At 36.7% G+C, this 22,657-nt stretch overlaps 2 protein-coding genes across 2 annotated transcripts; both read left to right on the top strand.

Annotated features, from left to right (window-relative positions):
- Window positions 1-350: 350 nt before the first annotated feature.
- Window positions 351-2,076, top strand: LOC145781270 (fatty-acid amide hydrolase 1-like). Its single transcript, XM_082593045.1, is given in 2 exon segments — window positions 351-904; window positions 906-2,076. Coding segments are annotated over 2 exon segments (1,725 nt in total).
- Window positions 2,077-4,328: 2,252 nt separating this feature from the next.
- LOC145781269 (uncharacterized) lies at window positions 4,329-10,048 on the top strand. Its single transcript, XM_082593044.1, has 2 exons — window positions 4,329-6,042; window positions 7,678-10,048. The coding sequence occupies exons 1-2, from the start codon at window positions 4,329-4,331 to the stop codon at window positions 9,402-9,404; spliced, it is 3,441 nt and encodes a 1,146-aa protein (XP_082449170.1). The 3' UTR covers window positions 9,405-10,048.
- Window positions 10,049-22,657: the final 12,609 nt, after the last annotated feature.

Below are 22,657 nucleotides of genomic sequence, written 5' to 3'. Positions count from 1 at the left end.
TTGAAATGCTCGTATTTTTGAAAGATGCGTAACAATAAATTTCCCTTAGAATGTGTTTTCTATAACGACGTCAAAATGACAGCGTAAACGAATGATAACATTTGTTTTCAAGGTCATTTTTGCGTCACTAGAGACTTGAGTGTTTCCTAGTGTCATTTTAGACAAAAGTAGCGGAAGAAGTAGCGGTAGCCCGCGCTACTTTTGTAAATTGGTAGCGGGTAGCGGTAGCGCGCGCTACTTTGGCCAAAGTAGCGGTAGCGGGTAGCGCGCTACTTTAAAAGTAGCGGGTGCCCACCTCTGGCTGTTCATGTGCTAAAATTTCATTTCATATTATTTTTACAGCTAATAAAATGTCTGGTTTAATAACACCATATGGTATCCGACATGTAAAGAAGGGATGTGTTGGTGTTGTAGCACTTTGTGGTGTCGGTGTGCTGTATCTTCGATGGAAAAAGAGGAACAATTTGAGAAAGAAAGCTGTTGAGCTGAAAAAAAGTGAAGCAGCTGCAATTCAAGCAAAAATCAATGAATTAGATGATGAAGATACTGATGAAAGAGAAGCCATTCTTAGCCTGGATGCTCAATCTTTGATTGATGCTGTCCAAGAAGGAAAAATTAGTCCTCAGAAAGCTTTAAATGCTTATCTTTATAAATCGTGCTCTGAGACACAAAGGCTGAATTGTGTGACAGGTCTCATTAAAACTGCACACAATGATGCATCGAATTTGAAAGATTATGGAAAACCTGAAACTAAAATGCTTTTTGGTTTGCCAGTTAGTTTAAAAGAAAGTCTGGAAACCAAAGGGATGGATTCAACAGTTGGGTTGGCCGCTAACATTGGTCATCCAGCATCAGAAGACTGTGTTCTGGCAAAAGTGTTGAAACATTGTGGTGCAATTCCTTTTGAAAACCAATCTTTCACAAATGATGTTTAGTTTTGAAAGCAGCAATCCAGTATTTGGTGCAACATTAAATCCTCAAAATGTTAAGTTTACTCCGGGTGGTTCATCATCTGGGGAAGGTGCTTTAGTTGGTTGTGGAGGCTCTTTGTTGGGTTTTGGGACTGATACAGGAGGCAGCATTCGATGTCCATCACATATGTGTGGTATTGCTGGATTCAAACCATCACGAAACCGAATAAGCACAAAAGGTTTAAAAGGCTTATGGGGTCAAACTGGGCCAATGGCAAGAGATGTGGATACCCTTGTTTTAGCGATGCGTGCTTTGTTATGTCCACTGATGTTTGAGCTTGACATTAATGTTCCACCACTTCCATTCAATGAAGAAGAGTTTGGATCAAAGAAGAAGTTGCGTATTGGTTATTATGTTGACGATGGATACAATGAACCTGTTCCAGCTATTCAGAGATCAGTTTTGTTGGCAAAAGAAGCTCTAGAAAAAGCTGGACATACTTTAGTGGTATTCCAGCCACCAAGAATTGCTGAAATAATGGATATCTTCTGTTCAGCTTTGTTTGGTGATGGTGACAAAACAGTGCTGCAAGTAATGAGGTATGAGGAGATTGATCCAATTTTAAAGACGTTAATGAGAAAATGGTCACTTTCTCCTATTGTACGATGGATTTTGTCCACTATTGTTGGTATGAAGTACTCTCGACTTGGTCAAAATCTTTATCTTCATGGTGGTGGAGATTGCTCTGTGACACGACTTCGAAAAATTGAAGGCAAAGTTGAAGCTTACAAACAAGAATTTCATGATGCTTGGAAGAAAAAGGATTTAGATGCTGTTATTTGTCCTCCGTTTCCTGTAGTTGGATGTCCATTAGGATCACTGAATAATGCTTCAGCATTGTTAAATTATACTGGATTATATAACCTTTTGCATTATCCAGCTGGAATTGTTCCTATCACAAAAGTTACGGAGAAAGATGTAGAGGCATTGCAAAATTATCGAGGCCATTATAATGGTCCTTGGGATAAACACATCAGAGCCTCTTCCAAAGAAAGTCTTGGTGTTTTTGTTGGTGTGCAATGTGTTGCTCTACCGTTTCAAGATGAAGTTTGTTTGAGAGTGATGAAAGAAGTCGAATCAATGCTTGCTTGTTTCAGCTTTTAATGTTTATTTGCAGTTCGACATTTCAGTTTTCTGATCATTATATCATTGTCATTAGTTTAGAAAATATCAACCAACTTTAAAATCTCATTCAGCCAACAAACTATTAGACTGTTCAGTGTTCAAACTTGTGAATACTTTCAATATGAACCAACCACCTAATTGTCTTACTTGACATACTCTAGTCTAGAGAAGACCAAAGCAATCATTTTATTGAGATTTCTCAGTTTTATGAAAAAAGTAATGTTCTATTTAACCCTTAGAAAGTTGGGCTTTTGGAGTCTTGCTCAGTTTTGGGGGGAGGGAGGCTGTCGATTCTTCATATGCTTTAGGAGTGATATCTCTGTCATTTTTTGAGGCACGATTTCAAAATTTGTGATTCACTTTGTAAAATTATTCACGCTCTGAGCATATCCAAAATTTTAAACTTGAATTTTAGAACTGGTCATGTACAATGAAATGTTGAGGTGACTTATGACTAATTGTAGCGTGAGTTTACACATTATTTTTTGGCAGAGTGATGAAGAACATGCATTGCAATGTTGTGATTGTATTTTTTTTACATAATTTTACATACAGCCAATTCCCTTCACGCTGTGAAACAGTTAGGATTAACGAGACATGGGCCAAATTAATTACTTTCATCCAGCTGGTGGGAAAAGTTTCAACAATAGAATATGAAATATTTCAGAGGATCTGCTGAGAAATGCCTTATATCTCTCAATTTATAACCTTCATTCGCTCAAAATTTCAGCTCAATAGAGGTGAATAAAAGTTAGGAAAAGTTAAGAAATCTCGTAGTTGCAGCCTCAGTGGTTTTAGAGATACAACTGTTGATACAAAAAAGTTGAATTGACAGCCCCCCCCAACCTTCAAAGGGTTAAGAACTTGTGTTAATAAGAACTTGCTTTTCACTTTAAGTGTTTATTTATTTCACATAATTATTCATTAGTGACACGTTTCTTTATTCTATTCAAAAGTCATGCAGAGTGAAATTTGCATAGAATCATGTCATGGAAAAGGACATTCTTTTGAAATTATTTTTCAATTATATATTATTAATTATATATATTCTATTAATCACACTCATGTATGTTTGGTGTAATTTGTTGTCAGATCCTACATTTGATGTTATATCTCTTCTTTCTAAGCCTGCCTAGAGGTGTAAGATGTTTCCAATCAACTATATATACGTCAAATTTTGTATTTCATTTTAATCTATATCGTTGTTCTATTTTTCATTCATGAGTGTGCTGTTGTATTGCAAGTTATCATTATTGTTTTCAATTTACGTCTGCAATCTATATGGTATGTGTTGCAAATTAAGCCCATATCACCTTTTATTTACTTGTAGTTTGTCATGTCAAGGGCCATGTCAAAATAAGCTACAAGGATCTTAACCTGTTTATTTGCAAACAAAATATTGTGACAGTCGAGCTATTTGTGACAATGGATTATCGGATTGGCTTCTGTTTGTTTATGAAAAGAATCACACGTTAAAGCATCAACTAATATTCTATTTCAGAAACAAGACCAACAAACAAATTTCCACAAATGTTCACCCAGTTATGGAATAAGCTTAAGCACTGCATACATGCGTATACGACATACGTTTATCTGTAAACTTAGTGGTTCTCTACATTCAAGCCTCAATGCATTTTACTTGCTTTTGTACATGTGTTAGAATTGTATTGTTATGCTTGAATCTACCAAGTTTTCATGGATGAAAGAAAGAAGTAACATGTCTTCACATCATATATATTTGTTTACATTTCAAGTGTATTGTGTTTATGAAGCAATTTTACGATGTATGATATTTGAAGCTGCAAGGTATGTTAAGTTTAATGGAGGATTGGAGGTGCTATTTACAGACATCACCATATAACTAAACAACTGTTCATGTATAAATGTGTTGAACCTTAGAATGTGTATCTACAATTTCACAGTTATTGACATATGGATAATGGATTAGAAATGTCTATTGAATGTTCTAACTGCAAATTTATTTTTCATCAAAATATCATGATTGGAGCACAAAAACACTTGCTGATGATTTATTGTTATGCCATGATATGATCGCAAGAGAATGTATCACGCAGATGGTAGTCGATGTACAAATGTTGGGAACTTGAGCAGACACAACTAGTTTTATTTAATGTTTGGATCAGAAAATAATCAAAATAATCATGTAATTGCAGTGAATAATGTTTTAACTTAATGTGATAAACTTTCAAGTTTTTGTTGCAACTATCAACATGTCTGGTTTAATAACGTCATATGATATCCGACATGTAATGAAGGGATGTGTTGGTGTTGTAGCACTTTGCGTCGGTATGTTATATCTTCGATGGAGAAAGAGGAACAATTTGAGAGAGAAAGCTGTTGAACTGAAAAAAGGTGAAGCAGCTGCAATTCAAGCAAAAATCAATGAATTAGACGATGAAGATACTGATGAAAGAGAAGCCATTCTAAGCTTGAATGCTCAATCTTTGATTACTGCTGTCCAAGAAGGAGACATTAGTCCTCAGAAAGCTTTAAATGCTTATCTTTATCAAGCGTGCTCTGAAACACAAAGGCTGAATTGTGTGACAGGTCTCATTAAAACTGCACACAATGATGCATCGAATTTGAAAGATAATGGAAAACCTGAAACTAAAATGCTTTTCGGTTTGCCAATTAGTTTAAAAGAAAGTCTGGAAACCAAAGGGATGGATTCAACAGTTGGATTGGCCGCTAACATTGGTCATCCAGCAACAGAAGACTGTGTTCTGGCAAAAGTGCTGAAACATTGTGGTGCGATTCCTTTTGTGAAAACCAATCTTTCACAAATGATGTTTAGTTTTGAAAGCAGCAATCCAATATTTGGTGCAACATTAAATCCTCAAAATGTTAAGTTTACTCCGGGTGGTTCATCATCTGGGGAAGGTGCTTTAGTTGGTTGTGGAGGCTCTTTGTTGGGTTTTGGGACTGATACAGGAGGCAGCATTCGATGTCCATCACATATGTGTGGTATTGCTGGATTCAAACCATCACGAAACCGAATAAGCGCAAAAGGTTTAAAAGGCTTATGGGGTCAAACTGGGCCAATGGCAAGAGATGTGGATACTCTTGTTTTAGCGATGCGTGCATTGTTATGTCCGCTGATGTTTGAGCTTGACATTAATGTTCCACCACTTCCATTCAATGAAGAAGAGTTTGGATCAAAGAAAAAGTTGTGCATTGGTTATTATGTTGACGATGGATACAATAAACCTGTTCCAGCTATTAAGAGGTCAGTTTTGTTGGCAAAAAAAGCTCTAGAAAAAGCTGGACATACTTTAGAGGTATTCCAGCCACCGAGAATTGCTGATGCAATTCGCATTGCCACTTTGACCTCATCTGGTGACGGTAGTGAAACTATTCTTGAAGATATTCAGAATGAAGAGATTGATCCAATTTTGAAACCTGTTTTCAGAGTATGGTCGCTTCCTGCATTTGTACGATGGATTTTTTCCACCATTGTTGGTTTTATGTATCCTCGAATAGGATTAGAGCTTTATATGCATTGCGGCATAGACACTTCCGTGACACGACTTCGAAAAATTGAAGTCGAAGCTGCAGCTTACAAACAAGAATTTCATGATGCTTGGAAGGAAAAAGGTTTAGATGCTGTTATTTGTCCTCCGTTTCCTGTAGTTGGATGTTCATTGGGATCATTGATTGATTCTCCTCAAGTGATCAATTACACTGGATTGTATAATATGTTGCACTACCCAGCTGGTGTTGTTCCTGTTACTAAGGTAACGGAAGAAGATGTGGAAGCATTGAAGAACTTTAAAGGTCATTATGATGATCCCTGGGACAGGAATAATAAATCTGTATCTGAAGGAAGTCTTGGTGTTTCTGTTGGTGTGCAATGTGTTGCTCTACCATTTCAAGATGAGGTTTGTTTGAGAGTGATGAAAGAAGTCGAATCAATGCTTGCTTGTTAAGTTTTTGATATTTGCTATATTGTTTAATTGCTTCAATTGTTTAATGCTCCGCTCTAAAAGCCAGTGCTTCCCCTGCTTAATATGACAAAGTTAGTTTATTTCTCACTCTGATCCAATTTTGGTGGAGACCAACTGTAATTAGGCTGACATCTGTATTGCTGACATGGCCTTTCACTGGCGCCCCAGCAATGCATTGGTTTGCACAATTTATTTCATGTTTCATCGATGTGGATTGTGGTGTAACATAAAATAGAGGGATATCAAATTGAAGATGCAAAGATGAGATAAGAAGATTATAAAATTAAGAGAAGATTTGGACTGCATCGAATGAAAGTATGCATTCTGCATTACACTGCTGATCCCACTTAAAGTGAGAAAAAATCTGAATAAAGACAAGACATTGCATAATAAAAGAATATTGTTGTAAAAACATTTTTAATATTATTATTCACCTGCCATGTATTACAATGTGCAATCATGTTGCAGTAAACTGCTGTGCTAAGTTTTGAACTTTAAAATTAATCACTATCGTTCATGTACAATGTACTATATCATAATTGATAAGTTGCAATTATTGTTTAATGTTTATGTTACAACAATTTATGTAGCAGTTCTTTGCATTAGTATAGGCCTATGTCAATGAGCTATGATCGTAAGTTTTTGACAATTTAAGATAACTTTGCCGTAACCACATTGTTAGACCTTGTTTTCGAATGATTTAGCGTTGATTGCATCTGTCACATTGGTTTAGCATTGTTTCATTTTGTGGTGATGATATTAGTGCTAAGCCTCGAGTGTTTCCAGTATTTTTTGTAGATTATGATTAGCAATATCTCGTGTTGGTTTAGCTTGTTTTCCTGTAGAAAAGCATTCTATGTTTGTAAAATCTCTTTAACCTTGACTTGTGCAAGTTTTCAGATTAGTTCTTTTGAAGTAAATTTGCTGTTACAATCACTTCATGGAAAAGTAAGATTTCAGATATGAAACTAAATTTGAATGATTCAAGAGTAAATACGTTTTCATTATTTTATGCACATTCTCATTAGTAAAGCAGCGAAAGCCATTTTCTGAAAATACTTCTAATAGTACAACACTCACAGATAAACATGTATACTCTAACAGCAGCTATTGAAAGATTTCTGGATTTTTTTCTTTCCTTGCGCATTTGCTTGTTGGACGTGGTGGCAAAAACACTTTCGTTTGCTAAAGTGATAATTTTTAAACAAGAATACCAGAGAATCAGCAAAACTTGCCTGAGTCATGTTTCACCAACACAATGGAATAAACCATGTTGATTACAATATTAATAATATATACAAACACTTGTGTTTTTAAATTCTATTTAATATCGTTACTTTTTTCTTCAGAAGCACTTGATTGTTTTTTCCAAACATAGATAGATACAGGATTGCTTTTTTATTATTGATTTTGTTCTTGTTTGTACAATCGTGTGCAGGCCTCTTGGATTATCTACCATTTGTATATGGAACAGAAAAAATACTTATTTTCTGAAGTTATATTGTTTAAACTTTTTCTTTGTCCAAAGCTAGGGTTAATAATAAAAGACAATTATTGTATCACAGTGCCTTCAATTCCACCTTTCATCTGTTATACTTACGAATTATTATTGCAGCTATCAACATGTCTGGTTTAATTACACCATATGGTATCCGACATGTAAAGAAGGGATGTGTTGGTGTTGTAGCACTTTGTGGTGTCGGTGTGCTGTATCTTCGATGGAAAAAGAGGAACAATTTGAGAAAGAAAGCTGTTGAACTGAAAAAAAGTGAAGCAGCTGCAATTCAAGCAAAACTCAATGAATTAGATGATGAAGATACTGATGAAAGAAAAGTCATTCTTAGCTTGGATGCTCAATCTTTGATTTTTGCTGTCCAAGAAAGAAAAATTAGTCCTCAGAAAGCTTTGAATGCTTATCTTTATCAAGCGTGCTCTGAAACACAAAGGCTGAACTGCGTGACAAGTCTCATCAAAACTGCGCACAATGATGCATCGAATTTGAAAGATAATGGAAAACCTGAAACTAAAATGCTTTTTGGTTTGCCAATTAGTTTAAAAGAAAGTCTGGAAACCAAAGGGATGGATTCAACAGTTGGGTTTGCCGCTAACATTGGTCATCCAGCAACAGAAGACTGTGTTCTGGCAAAAGTGCTGAAACATTGTGGTGCGATTCCTTTTGTGAAAACCAATCTTTCACAAATGATGTGTAGTTTTGAAAGCAGCAATCCAATATTTGGTGCAACATTAAATCCTCAAAATGTTAAGTTTACTCCGGGTGGTTCATCATCTGGGGAAGGTGCTTTAGTTGGTTGTGGAGGTTCTTTGTTGGGTTTTGGGACTGATACAGCAGGCAGCATTCGATGTCCATCACATATGTGTGGTATTGCTGGATTTAAACCATCACAAAACCGAATAAGCACAAAAGGTTTAAAAGGCTTATGGGGTCAAATTGGACCAATGGCAAGAGATGTGGATACCCTTGTTTTAGCAATGCGTGCTTTGTTATGTCCGCTGATGTTTGAGCTTGATGTTAATGTTCCACCACTTCCATTCAATGAAGAAGAATTTGGATCAATGAAGAAGTTGCGCATTGGTTATTATGTTGACGATGGATACAATGAACCTGCTCCAGCTATTAAGAGATCAGTTTTGTTGGCAAAAGAAGCTCTAGAAAAAGCTGGACATACTTTAGTGACATTCCAGCCACCAAGAATTGGTGATATGATGCGAATTTTCGTTTTGATACAGCTTGGTGATGGTGACTTAACTGTGTTTGAAAACATTAAGAACGAGGAAATTGATCCAGTTTTGAATGTTCTCATCAAAAAATGGTCACTTTCTAGAATGGCACGTTGTATTTTGTCTACTATTGTTGGTATGAAATATCCTCGACTTGGTCAAGATATTTGTATTCATGGTGGTGGGGATCGATCCGTGACACGACTTCGAAAACTTGAAGGCAAAGTTGAAGCTTACAAACAAGAATTTCATGATGCTTGGAAGGAAAAAGGTTTAGATGCTGTTATTTGTCCTCCGTTTCCTGTAGTTGGATGTCCATTGGGATCTCTGAGTGATGGTTCACCATTATTTAATTACACTGGATTGTATAACCTTTTGCATTACCCAGCTGGAGTTGTTCCTATGACTAAGGTAACGGAAGAAGATGTGAAAGCATTGAAGAACTTCAAAGGCCATTATGACGATCTCTGGGACAGGAATAATAAATCTATATCTGAAGGAAGTCTTGGTGTTTCTGTTGGTGTGCAATGTGTTGCTCTACCATTTCAAGATGAAGTTTGCTTAAGAGTGATGAAAGAAGTCGAATCAATGCTTGTTTGTTGAATGTTGTCCTTAATCTTTTTTTTTATCATCAATCATAGTTTGTCTATTTTCTTAATTGACATTTGTGGTCGATTCTATCGTCAGTTAGTTGTCATGTTAACAATCGCCTCAATTTCTCATGTAAAGTGTGTGGCAATAGCCTACTTTATCATTCATTGCCAGAGATGGAACGCAGTGGGTTTGCAAACTGGTTCTACATAGTCATGGAACGAACACACTGTGCTTCAGGGCTGCAGTCTCAAAATTAAAAACAAACACTTGATTGGACCAAAAAAGCTAGATCAGGACCAAAAACCACTAGATTGTTATCACGACAACAAATGACCATTTTTATATCGCCCGATGTTTAATCAACGTAAAAATAGATGATTTTTATGTCTGCGTGCCATACTTGCTTCATAAAGCCACTATTTGCTAAATGTATACATTATAATCGCAATATGGAAAGTCCACATAGCATTGTTTTTACTCCGCTACTGTTTCTAATTCATTTCACCCAATGTCGACTTCACGTAAACTGCACTACATCACAACATTTTGACAAGCCGGTATCATAAACAATACTTACGAGTTAGCAGCAAATAAATGATCCACAAAATACAATTACAAAACACTTGTCTGGCTCGGTGTAAATCTCATAAACAGCATCACAATCTCCATTTTCTGGAAAAGACTTGACATATTGCTGATGAGACTTTTTTGACGTTGCATCAGCTATCAAATTCTTTGTTGGTTTCTAATAACACTCTGTGTTATTCCTTGTAATTGCTTGCTTGGCAAGAAGTCTGTTGGCAACAGTTGATGCATACTATTAGTTAATTTTGTTTTTACAGTGTTCACTTGAGAAAATAGTCTTTCAACACATGCAGTAGAATGTGGTAATGCTAACAGACAGCACATCATTTTTGCCAAAGTTTTAAACTTTGGTTGGCCATTTCCATTTTTAACCATTTTCAGTTTTAGCCAAAACTCTGGTGGGCTAAGGTTGTCACTACCACGGGGAGCATTGCATGCATGAGGCAAAGCTCCCCATTCTTCTTGCAAGTCATCTAAATCTTCTTCGTTAACAACAGAAGGAAAGCTGATAGCCGATGCTACCAACGATTTCACCTTTCTAGAACGAGATGGAGCAATTTTTGGCTCAACTGCTCTCAGCTGGGCCAAAATACTGTGATCAGAGAATGAAAATCTCCTTTTAATTTGGTGAACATAATTCCACCAAAATTGACAAAATGTCCATACGGAATTTCTCTTCTTTTCTTTCCTAAGGTTTTGTAGCAACATGGCTTTACAGCACCACCAACAGTAATCTCGTCATACCGTTTGTAATTATTTAGATTCGCAGGTTGATGTCACCCAGTTTTGAAGAATGCACAATATCCTCTTTCATGAACAAGCTCAAAATACAACGATATTCATCACCAATCGTAACGAAGAATTGGTGCTATCGAAATTCTAAGTTCATATTGTCAACTTTTTTTAAAACAAAGTGCAGCAACAAAAGCGTATCATGCTTTGTATCTGGAGTGTTTATGGTTTCATAAATGGACGAAGCACTGTCAACCTTATCTGTCTTTGATTCTTCAAAAAAAAAGCATTTTAATGGCTCCCATTGTTCTAATACTCTTCGCAAGTGTGCAACTCCCCAAATATTTTGGTTTGAAACACATAATAAGAAATGAACTTTATCATCAAAAATACTTAGATTAACTATAAAGTTTTTTTTTCTGCCTTCCTCATTGCAAAATCTCATCAAAATTTATTTGCGTCAGTTTGTCACTTTCAATACATAGAATACTTAGTGCAGACAACCTATCTTGAGACATTGTGGATTTTAATTCATTTTTAAGTTTTGACCTCTCACCTAAACAGTTGGTAACCATTAAGCCAAGAAATACCCAGATGATTGATGCTACATTTAAGATGAAATGAAGGATATGATTTGCTTGTATATAATAATTGATAAAAATACAAACATGAGACAACACATACTCCTCTGTAGGCTTACGGTTTTCTCTCAAATACAGGTAAACCTCCGTGATGTGAACGTGCAAAAGTTTATCATTTAAGTAAATCAAGTCAACATCTTTTGGGTATGCTTCCATCATTAGTTCAACACGTTGTTGAATTTCTTGCTTACATACTGTCAGATTAGTAAGAAAGGAACAGTACCACATTTGCGCAACTTTGGCATACGTAGCTGCTCTTCTTAAATTAGTTTCAAGTGCATCAATAATGCGAATGAAAGGTTTTATTGTGAACTTATATCTTGGTGATAGTTCATCTATGGCGGTGATTCTTAACTTGCTTTTTTAGCACCACCTTAAAATCGCACCCCTCTCCTATACTTGGCTGAAAAGTAATAGTTGCCTACATTTAAAAATGCTTGCTAAAGCTCCGTAAACGAACATCTTATTTTGTCATTTTATAACTAACCCAAACAATTCAGCTTCCTTGAACCCCCTGGAAATACGTCCCGCCCCCCCCCCCCCCCCCTTAATGGTTCCTGCACCCTTGGTTAAGAAGTCCTGATCTATGGCATCAGGAGCAGGTACACTGTCATCATTTCCTTGTCTTTTTCTTACTCTTTGTATCCTTGTAACTGTTTTGTAGTTAACACCGGTTGATTTTTGTTCTTGGTCAAATTCATCAAAATCAACCCTTTTTGCTTAAAAATTCTTCAATTGAACTACACAAACATGCACAAGTACTTTATAACAGCTGTGATTTTTGCTAATATTCTGAAAACAAACGATTCCAGAAATATAACATGAACATAAGTTCTGCTTTTTCCATTTCAGTTCAGTTTCTTATTTTTTGACCATCACAACGAAAAAAAACAACAATATATGACAAACATAGCAGTCTACAAAAAGGTAAAAGTGACAAAACACGGACGTTATAACGTGCATGATACCAAAGCATTTTTCTACAAGATAAGTGTTAGCTTCAAATATAAGTGATACATGTTAAGTTTTGAGATACCAGTCTTCAGCCTTTCCAGTCTAATTATAAATCCGACACTAATTGGGAGCGAACTTCAAAAAAGTCAATCTGCCTTGCACTTGAAATATCAGGTTATTGAAGTATTTTTTAATGTTTTCATCTGGTGAATATGTTAAACTGCATGCAAAACTACAACACATCGTAGCAGCCACGAGGGTCATAAGGTCCTATTAGAACTTTTAGAAGAGCTATTTTTAACTAATTTGTTGATTTGTAGAGTGGATCACTTGCAACATATGACAATTGCAATGTATGGTGCTAAGTAGCCTACCTTGTGTTTTTTAGTAATGTGCTTGAGAGTGTATTTAGGGTAATTTTATTTAATAAGAAAATAAAATTTTGGGAAATGTAAGCCGCTGTATTAGGATTATTAGATACCAAACAGGTTGTTGAAGTTACTTTGATATACTGTGGTTTCATTTGCATTGCATCGAGCGTTTTCTTTGTCAAAAATGGTGCTGTCCTTTGAAATGACTTTCAACTGGTGCACAAAAATAATGGCACAGGAAAAAATGCACTAAATGAAAAACTGGCGCAATGACATATCCTTCTTTGCTGAATTTGGAGATCAAGGAAACACCTCATTGTTTTATGACTGTAATCCACTAAAGAAAAGGTATTAAGCAGCAAGCAAACTTAATTACAATCAAAAATGCGTTGTTTTGTGACTTATCACCTGTGGTGTGACCGTGTGACCTACCTAACAGTTGAGATCAAGGCCTATCTTAGTGACCGGTGTCCACCTAATGCCTTGCCGTTGCTATGCTACTTGAATGCAACCCATGTCAGTGGCACCTACCACCCTGGCCGTCGACGTCATCAAGATGATGCCATGGTCGACTTGCGCCGTATTCCTCCTCGTTACCCCCTGAGGTCTGGAATGTGCATCAGGTCCCAGAACCAACAACCAGTGTGAGGGATAGGACTGCCGTTTCATCAATATCGTTGGCCACCACCACTCTTCCATCTGGAAGTGTATTAAGTCACTTAGGCAGGAAGAAGCTACAGTTTCTACCTTACTGGCACAAGATGCTGTAGGCTAGCTTCCTGAGAAGTAGAAGGGGGTTAAACAACACCAACGCCTGAAGATCCTCTGTAAAGACTACATTGCGGGGCGCAAGGCAATTGCACAGTTCTTATCTGGTGCTGGTCACAGTATTCACTTTAGAGATGCCTAGTGCAATTATGTGAGCAGTTGGCCGTTGTGGATGGACATGTGAACAGTTATTAAACAATAAATACTAACTCACGAGTAAACCTTTTAAATTGAAGTTATTAAATATATGTTCAACATCTCATTTGGCATAGCCATGTAATGTTTACATGGCATATCGCATAATAAACAGTTTTTTTGCGAAGCAATACGTTTTTCATAAAGTTGCGCATTTTTCATTGTAATTTAGTTTGCTTGCTGCTTAATTCCTTTTCTTTAGTTGATTAAAGTCATAAAACAGTGAGGTGTATGTGTATCCTTGATCTCCAAATTCAGCAAAGAAGGAAATGCCATTGTGCCATTTTTTCCTCTTTTGCATTTGTGCCATTTTTTTCTAAAATCGATATTCTGCAAAGATCTTTTCTTTCGTTGAAGCTTTATAAGATGTATTTGTATTACTTATATTTGCAGGCGTACATAAGCCTTGTCGGTGAGTTTTCCGCAGTTTGCATGTGCAGTCTAAACTGTTCTATAATAGGATGAGTTTCGCTTTTAGCAGCATGATCATTGTTTATTTCACAAGTTTAGATGCAAACGACCTGATTTACCCTGATGCTGCTAGTTTGCTCTGATGGCAGCGACTCGTCATTTCACATGACTGTAGGGAACTGTGTTCCGGATATTAATGCAAACTGTTAGGCCTATTACCACAACGAACCCGTAGCATCTGGCTAAAACAGTTCATTTGCATCTACACTTGTATACTGAAGTGTTATATTCATAGTGTTTCTGTTGTTATCTCGCACACTTGACATTAATTGAAAAACTTTGTAGTATGTCTGCAGTATCGTGTAACATTTAATCATGCTAATTTTATACGTTTTGTGTTCGTATATTTTTAAAAGCACTTGCTTGTCACTCGCCAGCCCTTCCGAACTACTGGTAGCCCTTTCGAACTCATCAGTAGCTTTTTCGAATTCATCAGTAGGCCTAACGTTCCGCGCTTATTTTGTTTCCATGAATGTCAACCGATGATGTATTTGATTTTTGAGTGACTCGTTTTTTTTTGTCTGCGCATAAGCATTAAATCTCTCTAATTACTACAGCAATCAATAATATTACAATGAGTGGGCCAAGGGCTTGCTCAGATGCCGTAAGGCTCCCTCCGGGAGGGGATTCACTGAACTAGTTGCGTTGATATGAGGTATTACAACACTCGACCCAAGATGATTTGAAGGGACCGAAACCTTCCTGAGGAGCCAGCACTTGAAAAAAAACTTTGCGTAGTCTTTAGAAATAGTGCATTTGTATCCAATCGAATTTTTAGACAGTTTATGCTCTGGAGAAAAATTACTTCTTTCCTTAACGATTTTACTTGCATTATCTTTAGGATTATCTTAAGCTGTGTCCAGTATTTTTTTAAGTTTCCTTGACTTTAAGGCCCAGGGAACTTATTAGTGACGTGCCAGATTGTTCGTGGCCAATGGCCATCCCTGGTTAGAACCATCGTGGTGTGTTTCAGAGGCTACTGGAAAACGCCACGTTGACGAAATAAACTAGAGTGTTTAAAGCCGTCACATTATTATTGACAAGTTTAATTTCACTCTGGCTTGTGCTGCAATTAGCGCAGTTCTTCATGTTCTATAATAGGCTACCGTAGAATTTGTCAGTTTTTCCTAGTCGTCACATTTTTATCTGTCGAACATAGCAGAAAAAGTCTCGCTAACCATACTATGTTTAGGCCAGAAAACTGTATTTAAAGTGCGTTGTTCAGTGCGTTACGGACTAAGTTTACTTCATCATCGCATCATCCTTGCTCTTTTACGTCAGATTCGATCACCTTCGTACGGTACGGTGATAATTGAATCGGTTAGTATAGGATAAGGTCGGTGCTGTAGCTATCGTGTCGAAACTGTTTTTCGTAATTTGCTCAGAAAGTACATAAAATTTCTTTTACGACCGAACACCAACGTCTTGTATGCTAGCTTGAACATTCCATACCTTTTTCTACCTTATTGTAAAGATTACAAATTGAAAAACGTGATAGACGTTACGCTTTTTCCTTTGTTGATATAAGTAGAACGCACCAAGCGAAAGATTGAAACAGATGCGATAACCATTACTTTAAAGCACAACGATTGATTGAATGTGGAATTTTTATCCTCGGACTGATGGATGGTCATTTTATTTTTGCTCGAATGCTAAATAAAACGTACATAAAATAACAACATACAGTGTGCATCCAACGAGAGAGTGCGAAAGACCGTAGCCCTGAAGGCGTAGGAGGTCGTCGAGTCTGCACTCTCTCCACACAGTTATACGAAAGAAAGTATTCCGTTTTTAAATAGCAGATTGACACAAAAAGTAGAAGGAAGGAAGAATAGAAAAAAACAAACACGGGCGCAAGAAATACAAAAAATAATAACAATGGACATAAAGTCAGGTAGTGGATGTCGCTTCTATAGCTCTTGATTACTGAAGTGTTTTTGCAAGTTTTGCTGGACAATTTGTAGCCTTTTTTCGTTTTTTTCTTCATATGTTGGGGTAAATTGTTCCATATCTTGATTCCCATGCATTTTAAACTTTTTTGAAATATTTGGGTATTTGCCTGTTTAGTATAAAGCGAATTGGAGCTTGATCGTCGGGTGTTATACGAATGTATAGCCAGAGATGGGCACGGTACAATTTAAAAGTACCGCGGTACTGGTCAAAAATAGTACCGCGGTACCGGTACTATTTTCAAAAAGTACCGCGGTACCGGTACGGTACTTTTTTAAATACAAGTTACAAGACTTAGAATGATGAATTTTTGTGACTGTAGCCTAATCCAAATAATCTTACATTTAAAACCACAAATGCGATTCATCTCCATCCCAATTATATTAACAAGTAACAGCAACGCGCCATGACGATGTTCATATTCTACACAAAGACTGCTCAACCAGCTCTTTGGTAGGCACGCAAAGCTGAATGGAACAGATCGGAAAATGAATTCACAAGTCTCTTGATTTTGCTCAGTATAAATGCATAAATTTAAGGTAGGCATATTAATACTTGTTACTTTATAGACTTATAGTTAAGGGCCAACCCAACGGCAACATGCCGTATAGAAAGCTATTGGAAGTAGCCTAAAGGCCATTCAACATCAGAGGTGTAAAGTAATGAAAGTAGTGTTACATAAGTAGCAATAAAGCAAAAAAACTGGTATCCATCTAAAATGGACTGGCTTGCAATTAGCATAAACATAAAAGCAACTTGCAAAAAATAAAAGACAATGACACTATAATTCCTTTTTACTTTTATGTTAAGTAGCAATGTTCAGTAACTAGTAGCCTACTTTTTGAGTAGTTTTATTTTTCATTACTTTTTACTTTCACTTGTTTAGTTTTATGCCAAAGTAACGTTACTCGAGCAATTTTATATTTTGTCAAGTAGAAAGTTGTAACTTTGATAAAAATCTATTAAAAAGGTATCATTTCTAAGATAAAAAATATATTTTAAAGAGAAATTGTTAAAAATGAAAAGTTTTGTTAAAAAGAATTGTTAAAACGAAAAGTTTATCTTCCTAAGACCTAAATGATTCATTAAACTATTAAGTGAGATATTTTATGACTAAAAATATTGGGATTTTGAAACATTTTTTCATAACTTGATGAAATTTGTCAAAAATGTTTGTTTTTTGACTGCAAAATTTACTAATTTTACTTGAGTAATTTTAAAAATCAGTACTTTTTTACTTCTACTTGAGTGATAATGTACTCTGGCACTTTCTACTTGTAATTGTAACGAATTAGAATTGACCTTCAATAACTGTACTTTTACTTGACTATTCAAATGGACTACTTTTTACACCTCTGTTCAACGTTTATCTCTAAAGATTAAACAGGGGCCCATAACATTTGCAAAGCAGTAATTATGCCACATACGGAGCAAACCGCAAAACAACGAATCTTCATTGGACTCCTATTTTAACACACACAATTCAAAGCAAAGAAAGTACTAAAAAATTTTAGGAATTGCAGTACAGTTCCCAACATTTTACAAAAAAAAATTTGATGAGACCTTAAAGTTATAGGCCTATTACTTTATAACTAATTGGGTTTTTAGTAAAAGTTGGGGCAAGCCTGCTCTAGGCATTCGCTTTCAAAAACAGTAGCATCTCAAAATGAGTGTCACTTAATCCAGCTCGTTTCGGCCTCAAAGTGTCTTATTCGACGGTTAATCGGTCACATTATATAAAATAGGCTACACGCTAGTTACAACAACGTTAGCACGCGGCCCGCGAAAAATATTTTTTCCTAAAAAGGCCCGTGTAGGCTACTGTTTTGAGTTGTGCATGCCTGCGTTATCTTGATATAGTGGCATTAATTTTGTTTTCATTTCAAATGCTCCTGTATCGATTTTAATTATCTTATTTTGTCCTCTGACTGATAAAGCCTCTTTGGAATCTTATTACTGACCACATACTGTACTTGTTGGGGATTTGAATAACTAACGCGACTTCAGTCGCCGATATTGGCAAAGTAAAGTTTCCACTTGTTCAAGTGTTCTAATCTCTAAATTATTCCATTCACTAGGTGCCGCTAGATCAAAAAGTGTCCAAGAAGTACGTTGCAGAAGCTCAGTCTTGCCGCTATGGTGGCGGAATGGTACCGCGGGTGAAATATCTAGCGGCACGGGTTCGACACTTGGTGGTGACAACAAACAGAAGCTCAGTCTTTTATTTTCTACACCTAGTGCGGATCAATTTATCGAAGCTTCTTGATCTTGATGTTCTTAGTTCATATAGTCGGACGCTAAGCCTACTCGCGCTTTTTCAGTGGACAATCCCAGTGCTGGTTCGACTCTCGGGGTGTGCGCTTGAGCATCGCATGGACTGCTCACCCCTCAGCGGCACCCATTGGATGGAATAATTTCTCGGAAACAACACTTCAACAATCGGAAATTTTACTCTGTCAATTTCAGCAACCGGTCCTGCGTCAAAAGCCTCAACAAATATTCGAAACTGCCAGGAATAACCTATCAAGGCTTTGTCAGTCCGAGGATAAAAATTCAAAACCAATCTACCAAAATGTACTTGATTAAGCTTGTAGGCCTAAGAAGATTTAAATCAAGTTTTATCTAAATATCATTGAACTGACTCAGAAACATTAAATTAATTTGACAATGAATACTGCTCAATTAAAGGGCACACTTACCGAATAGCTTTTGCAAGCACATAGACTTTTTGCTTCTATTGGAAAAAGACACTGAAAAAGCCGCCTTTACAACGGCGAAAGCTATATCAATAAATTATACAAGCTACAGCTTCGCTGGTTTTACTTGCATGGTCGCAGTGGATAGGCCTAAGATGTTCGCTTTGAAATCATGCAAGCCTGGTTCGACTCCCGGCTTAACCTATTTGTTAGAAAACCCCGCTCATCTCTATCTAGTGTGTAAAACACTGTATTGGTGTAATTTCTGAAGGTAAGATGGCCAAGAGAAAAGGAACTAGTCCCTTACTTTCGTTAGTGCGAAAGGTTTAGTACTAGGGATGTATTAATTGCCCCCGGCCGGGGTGCCCGCAGCAGTTTACGGGACCACTCAACTTAGTTTGTCTAAAGCTTTTTGACTGTTTAAGAATAATACGCTGCAACAGACATTCGATAACTTACCAAACATATAATTTACAGAAACTTCTGTACACAACTATTTGCTTGAAATGAAGGGTTATTACGTGGTTTAGCGGAACACCAAGTCTTGAGTGAGTTCGTAATAACAGAGTGAAAAGAAGTAAGCCTGCTGTCGCCCGGCCCAAGTGTTTTCTCAATGAGGAAAATTGGTTCTTTTGACATCGATTCAATATTTGCAGATGTTGAATCAATGTAAAAAAGGACAAATTTTGCCAACTGGGCTGTAATTTTCTTGCAAACAGCGGAAAGTAGCGGTTACAGTGGCAAACGGCTTCGTCAATTATCTATGGATTGTAGTCAGACAATCTATCAATTGTGATGCAACCAACCATGTCAATAAACAAACAATCACAGTTTAGCAGCAGCACGACAAAGCATACTCAAAATTTTGTCCAATTTTTTTTTAGTGATTGGTACTGTTTGAAGTGACTAATCACCACATCTTCTCCATAACGTAGTCCTTGACACTTGACGCACTAATTCTGTCTTTTATTTTGTGAGAAATTATCTGACTAAACGTTATCGGTCATTTTCTGAAACCACGTTTCACTTATCTTATTCGGAAAATCTGTAACCCTTAAAACGTTGGAAGATGGATCTCCATTCAGCGGCATCTAATGAATGGAATAGTTCCCCGGCAACAAGACTTCAACAATCGGAAACTTCACTCTGTCAATCTCGGTGACCGGGCCTGCGTCAGTGATTCAAAGCCTCTACAGTTTACAAGTATGTTAAACTACCTGAAACTGCAAGAAGCTTTTCCAGTCCGAGGATAAAGATTCAATCAATCAACCATGCACCAAGTTACAAAGCAGACAAGTTTGAAGAAGCACCACTGTGTAGCTTTACATACCATTGTTTTTGTATTTGCATTTTGGTAAAGTTTAGCTGTAATTTATTTTCTGAGCTTTATTTTTATGCAGGAAATCTAGTCTGTTTTGAAAAACGGTAGTGTCGATATTGCAGCAACAACTTTCCTTTCACAGTTTTCCTTTCAAGTTTAAAATTTTAAGATGACGTTATCATGACTTTTATGACGTCACATAACGTCAGCGAAAAAACAAGTCAAAAAACCAAACAAATCATGAATTATCTTTCTGTCATACTAGACCCATTGACAATTTTCAAAAGATGTGTATGGGTATGGGTTAGGTATTGGTGTTTCAGGTATTTGTATGGGTGTTATGGGTTGCCTGAAATACGCAAAATGCATTTTCACCACTAGTGGCGCTAAGTGCTGCTTCTTAATTATATTTTTGTTTCCGCACACTTCTCAAAATCCTGCCAAATATATCCAAAAGTTGATTTTTGCTTGTGAGCTATCAGTAAGGCATTGGATGAATGTGTTTTCAGTTGAAATAAAAAATTCCACCGTCAGAATCATGGGCCAACAGGTTAAAAATGGGTGATTTTAGCAAAAAATGAAAATGTTTAGGCCGCTAGAGGCAGGGTATCCCATCATCTGAGAGCAAAGTTGTTGTCATTTTTGGATTTCTCATGGTCGAAATCATGGGAAACAATGCGAGAAGCTAGTAAATTTGAATTTTTTTGATTTTTGAACAGGTCTATTAAACAGCCAAGAGTATTTTCGTCATATCCAGACTAATGCCCGGTGGTTGAAGATGTAGATGATGTGGACGAGACGATAAAGAAGCTAATCTTTGTTTTCCACTTGTAGGCATGCAATTAAGTTGCTTGCCAAAGACACAGCCGCATGCTCTCCAACGGTGTCTAACAATCCGGTGCTCTTTCGGGTTTGAGATGAAGGTTCTTCCCACCTGGCTATGCAGCTTGCAAGAGACGCTTTCATTGCCGCTATTTTACAATCAATCAGACAATAAACATTATTATCATATTATTACAGTGTTTGCAGTTGTTTTCAAGAATGTTAAAAGATTTGTAAAAACGTAATTTTTATTTGCGGTTGAAAACATTAAACACGGCCGCCATAGTGTTCAAAATAAAGTTTCATTGTTTATGTTTGTTGGTCAAAGTTGTAATATGTGTTTGTAATGGCAATTGTGACGCAACAAAGCCTTGTGTCTGATTGTTTTTTATTGAAATTCGTACAGGCTGTTGTTGGTGGCTAATATTTACTGAGCACACAAGCGGTTTACAATTACAAACTCACATACGGCACAACCAGCTCCAGTTTGCAGAGACTATGTAAGCAGATTCTCAATGTGAAACTGGTAGAAATGTTAGAGATGTAAACTTGTTTTGCTATTTTCTGTTGCGAGCAAAACAGTTTAGTAAACTGTCTTTTTCAAGTCTGTTTTTAATTTTAGTATTTTTTACACATTCTAACTGCAAATAGAATTAAGTTTATCACATTTTATTGAGCAAAAATGTAACTACTTCAGGCACTGAACGTTCCAGAAAGGTGAGTGAGGTTAAAATGTAGACTACATTTTTTGCCAGGGAGGTTGAAATTATTGTCTTCGAAAAAAACCTCTAAACCTACTGAGATAGAGCAGAATATTAAGTTGCACTTTGGGGTAGTTGGTGTTTTTAGCACTGGCAATTAGATGAAGTGCTGCATGAATTATATGAGATATGATTGTTTGTGACTAAGGCTATGACGTAAGGTTTGGCCAGAATAAAGCCTTTGAATAAAATACTGACGCAATGCATAGACAGCGCTTTAAAAATATAAGATATTGGCAAGGTCTTAACTGCCAGGCAACAGAAGATCAAAACTACACTTGACAAGCAAATGCAATGATGGTACCAAACTTTTACTTGAGCTTTTAAAAATCGGACCCTTGCATTGAAATTGAGGTCAATGGGTCTATCACACCCACTGTGTTGTACTTGTTCCACCTTAACAGAAATGTACCGTACTTATTTCACTGCAAATCGGTTTTGACAACTCAAACCACGCACATGATGGCTAAGAACAAGGTCTACGCAACCATCTATCAGATTGAAAGAACTTTAACGAAATAGATGCTTGCAAAACGTTTATTAAACGTCTTTAAATGGATACAAACTGAAACGGAAGTGCCCACAAGCGAATTCAAAGTAAGCAACAGCAAGTGATCAGAATTGCAATGTTTCAATGTAAACTGTCGCAAAATCAACCTGAATGTAAGAACTTGTACTGATTCATACTACGCAATGAGCTGCAGTGGTTTGTATATGATTGGAGAACAGCACACCTGGTTTTTGGATAGCTGAATGATGCATTTAATCACTGCCCGACCGAGATGCTTGGCTTGAAAGCATGCAGAGCTCGACGTACAATAAGCGGAAGCAATTCGCTGTGGGTGCCGGTTTATTTTGGCTTCAGGCTCGTTGTAGTCAAGCAAGCAGTATAGAGCAGAAGACGAATGCAAAAGGCAAAATATATTTGAAAGCTTAAAGTAAACATAAGGTACACTACCTTGTGTTTCATTTCAGCTTTTAACTATACTAAATGT

The sequence above is a fragment of the Aplidium turbinatum genome, chromosome 12 (assembly GCF_918807975.1).
Source record: "Aplidium turbinatum chromosome 12, kaAplTurb1.1, whole genome shotgun sequence".
NCBI classification, from domain to species: domain Eukaryota; kingdom Metazoa; phylum Chordata; class Ascidiacea; order Aplousobranchia; family Polyclinidae; genus Aplidium; species Aplidium turbinatum.
The sequence above is the reverse complement of the archived record's forward strand: the minus strand, read 5'-3'. Positions and strand labels throughout refer to the sequence as shown.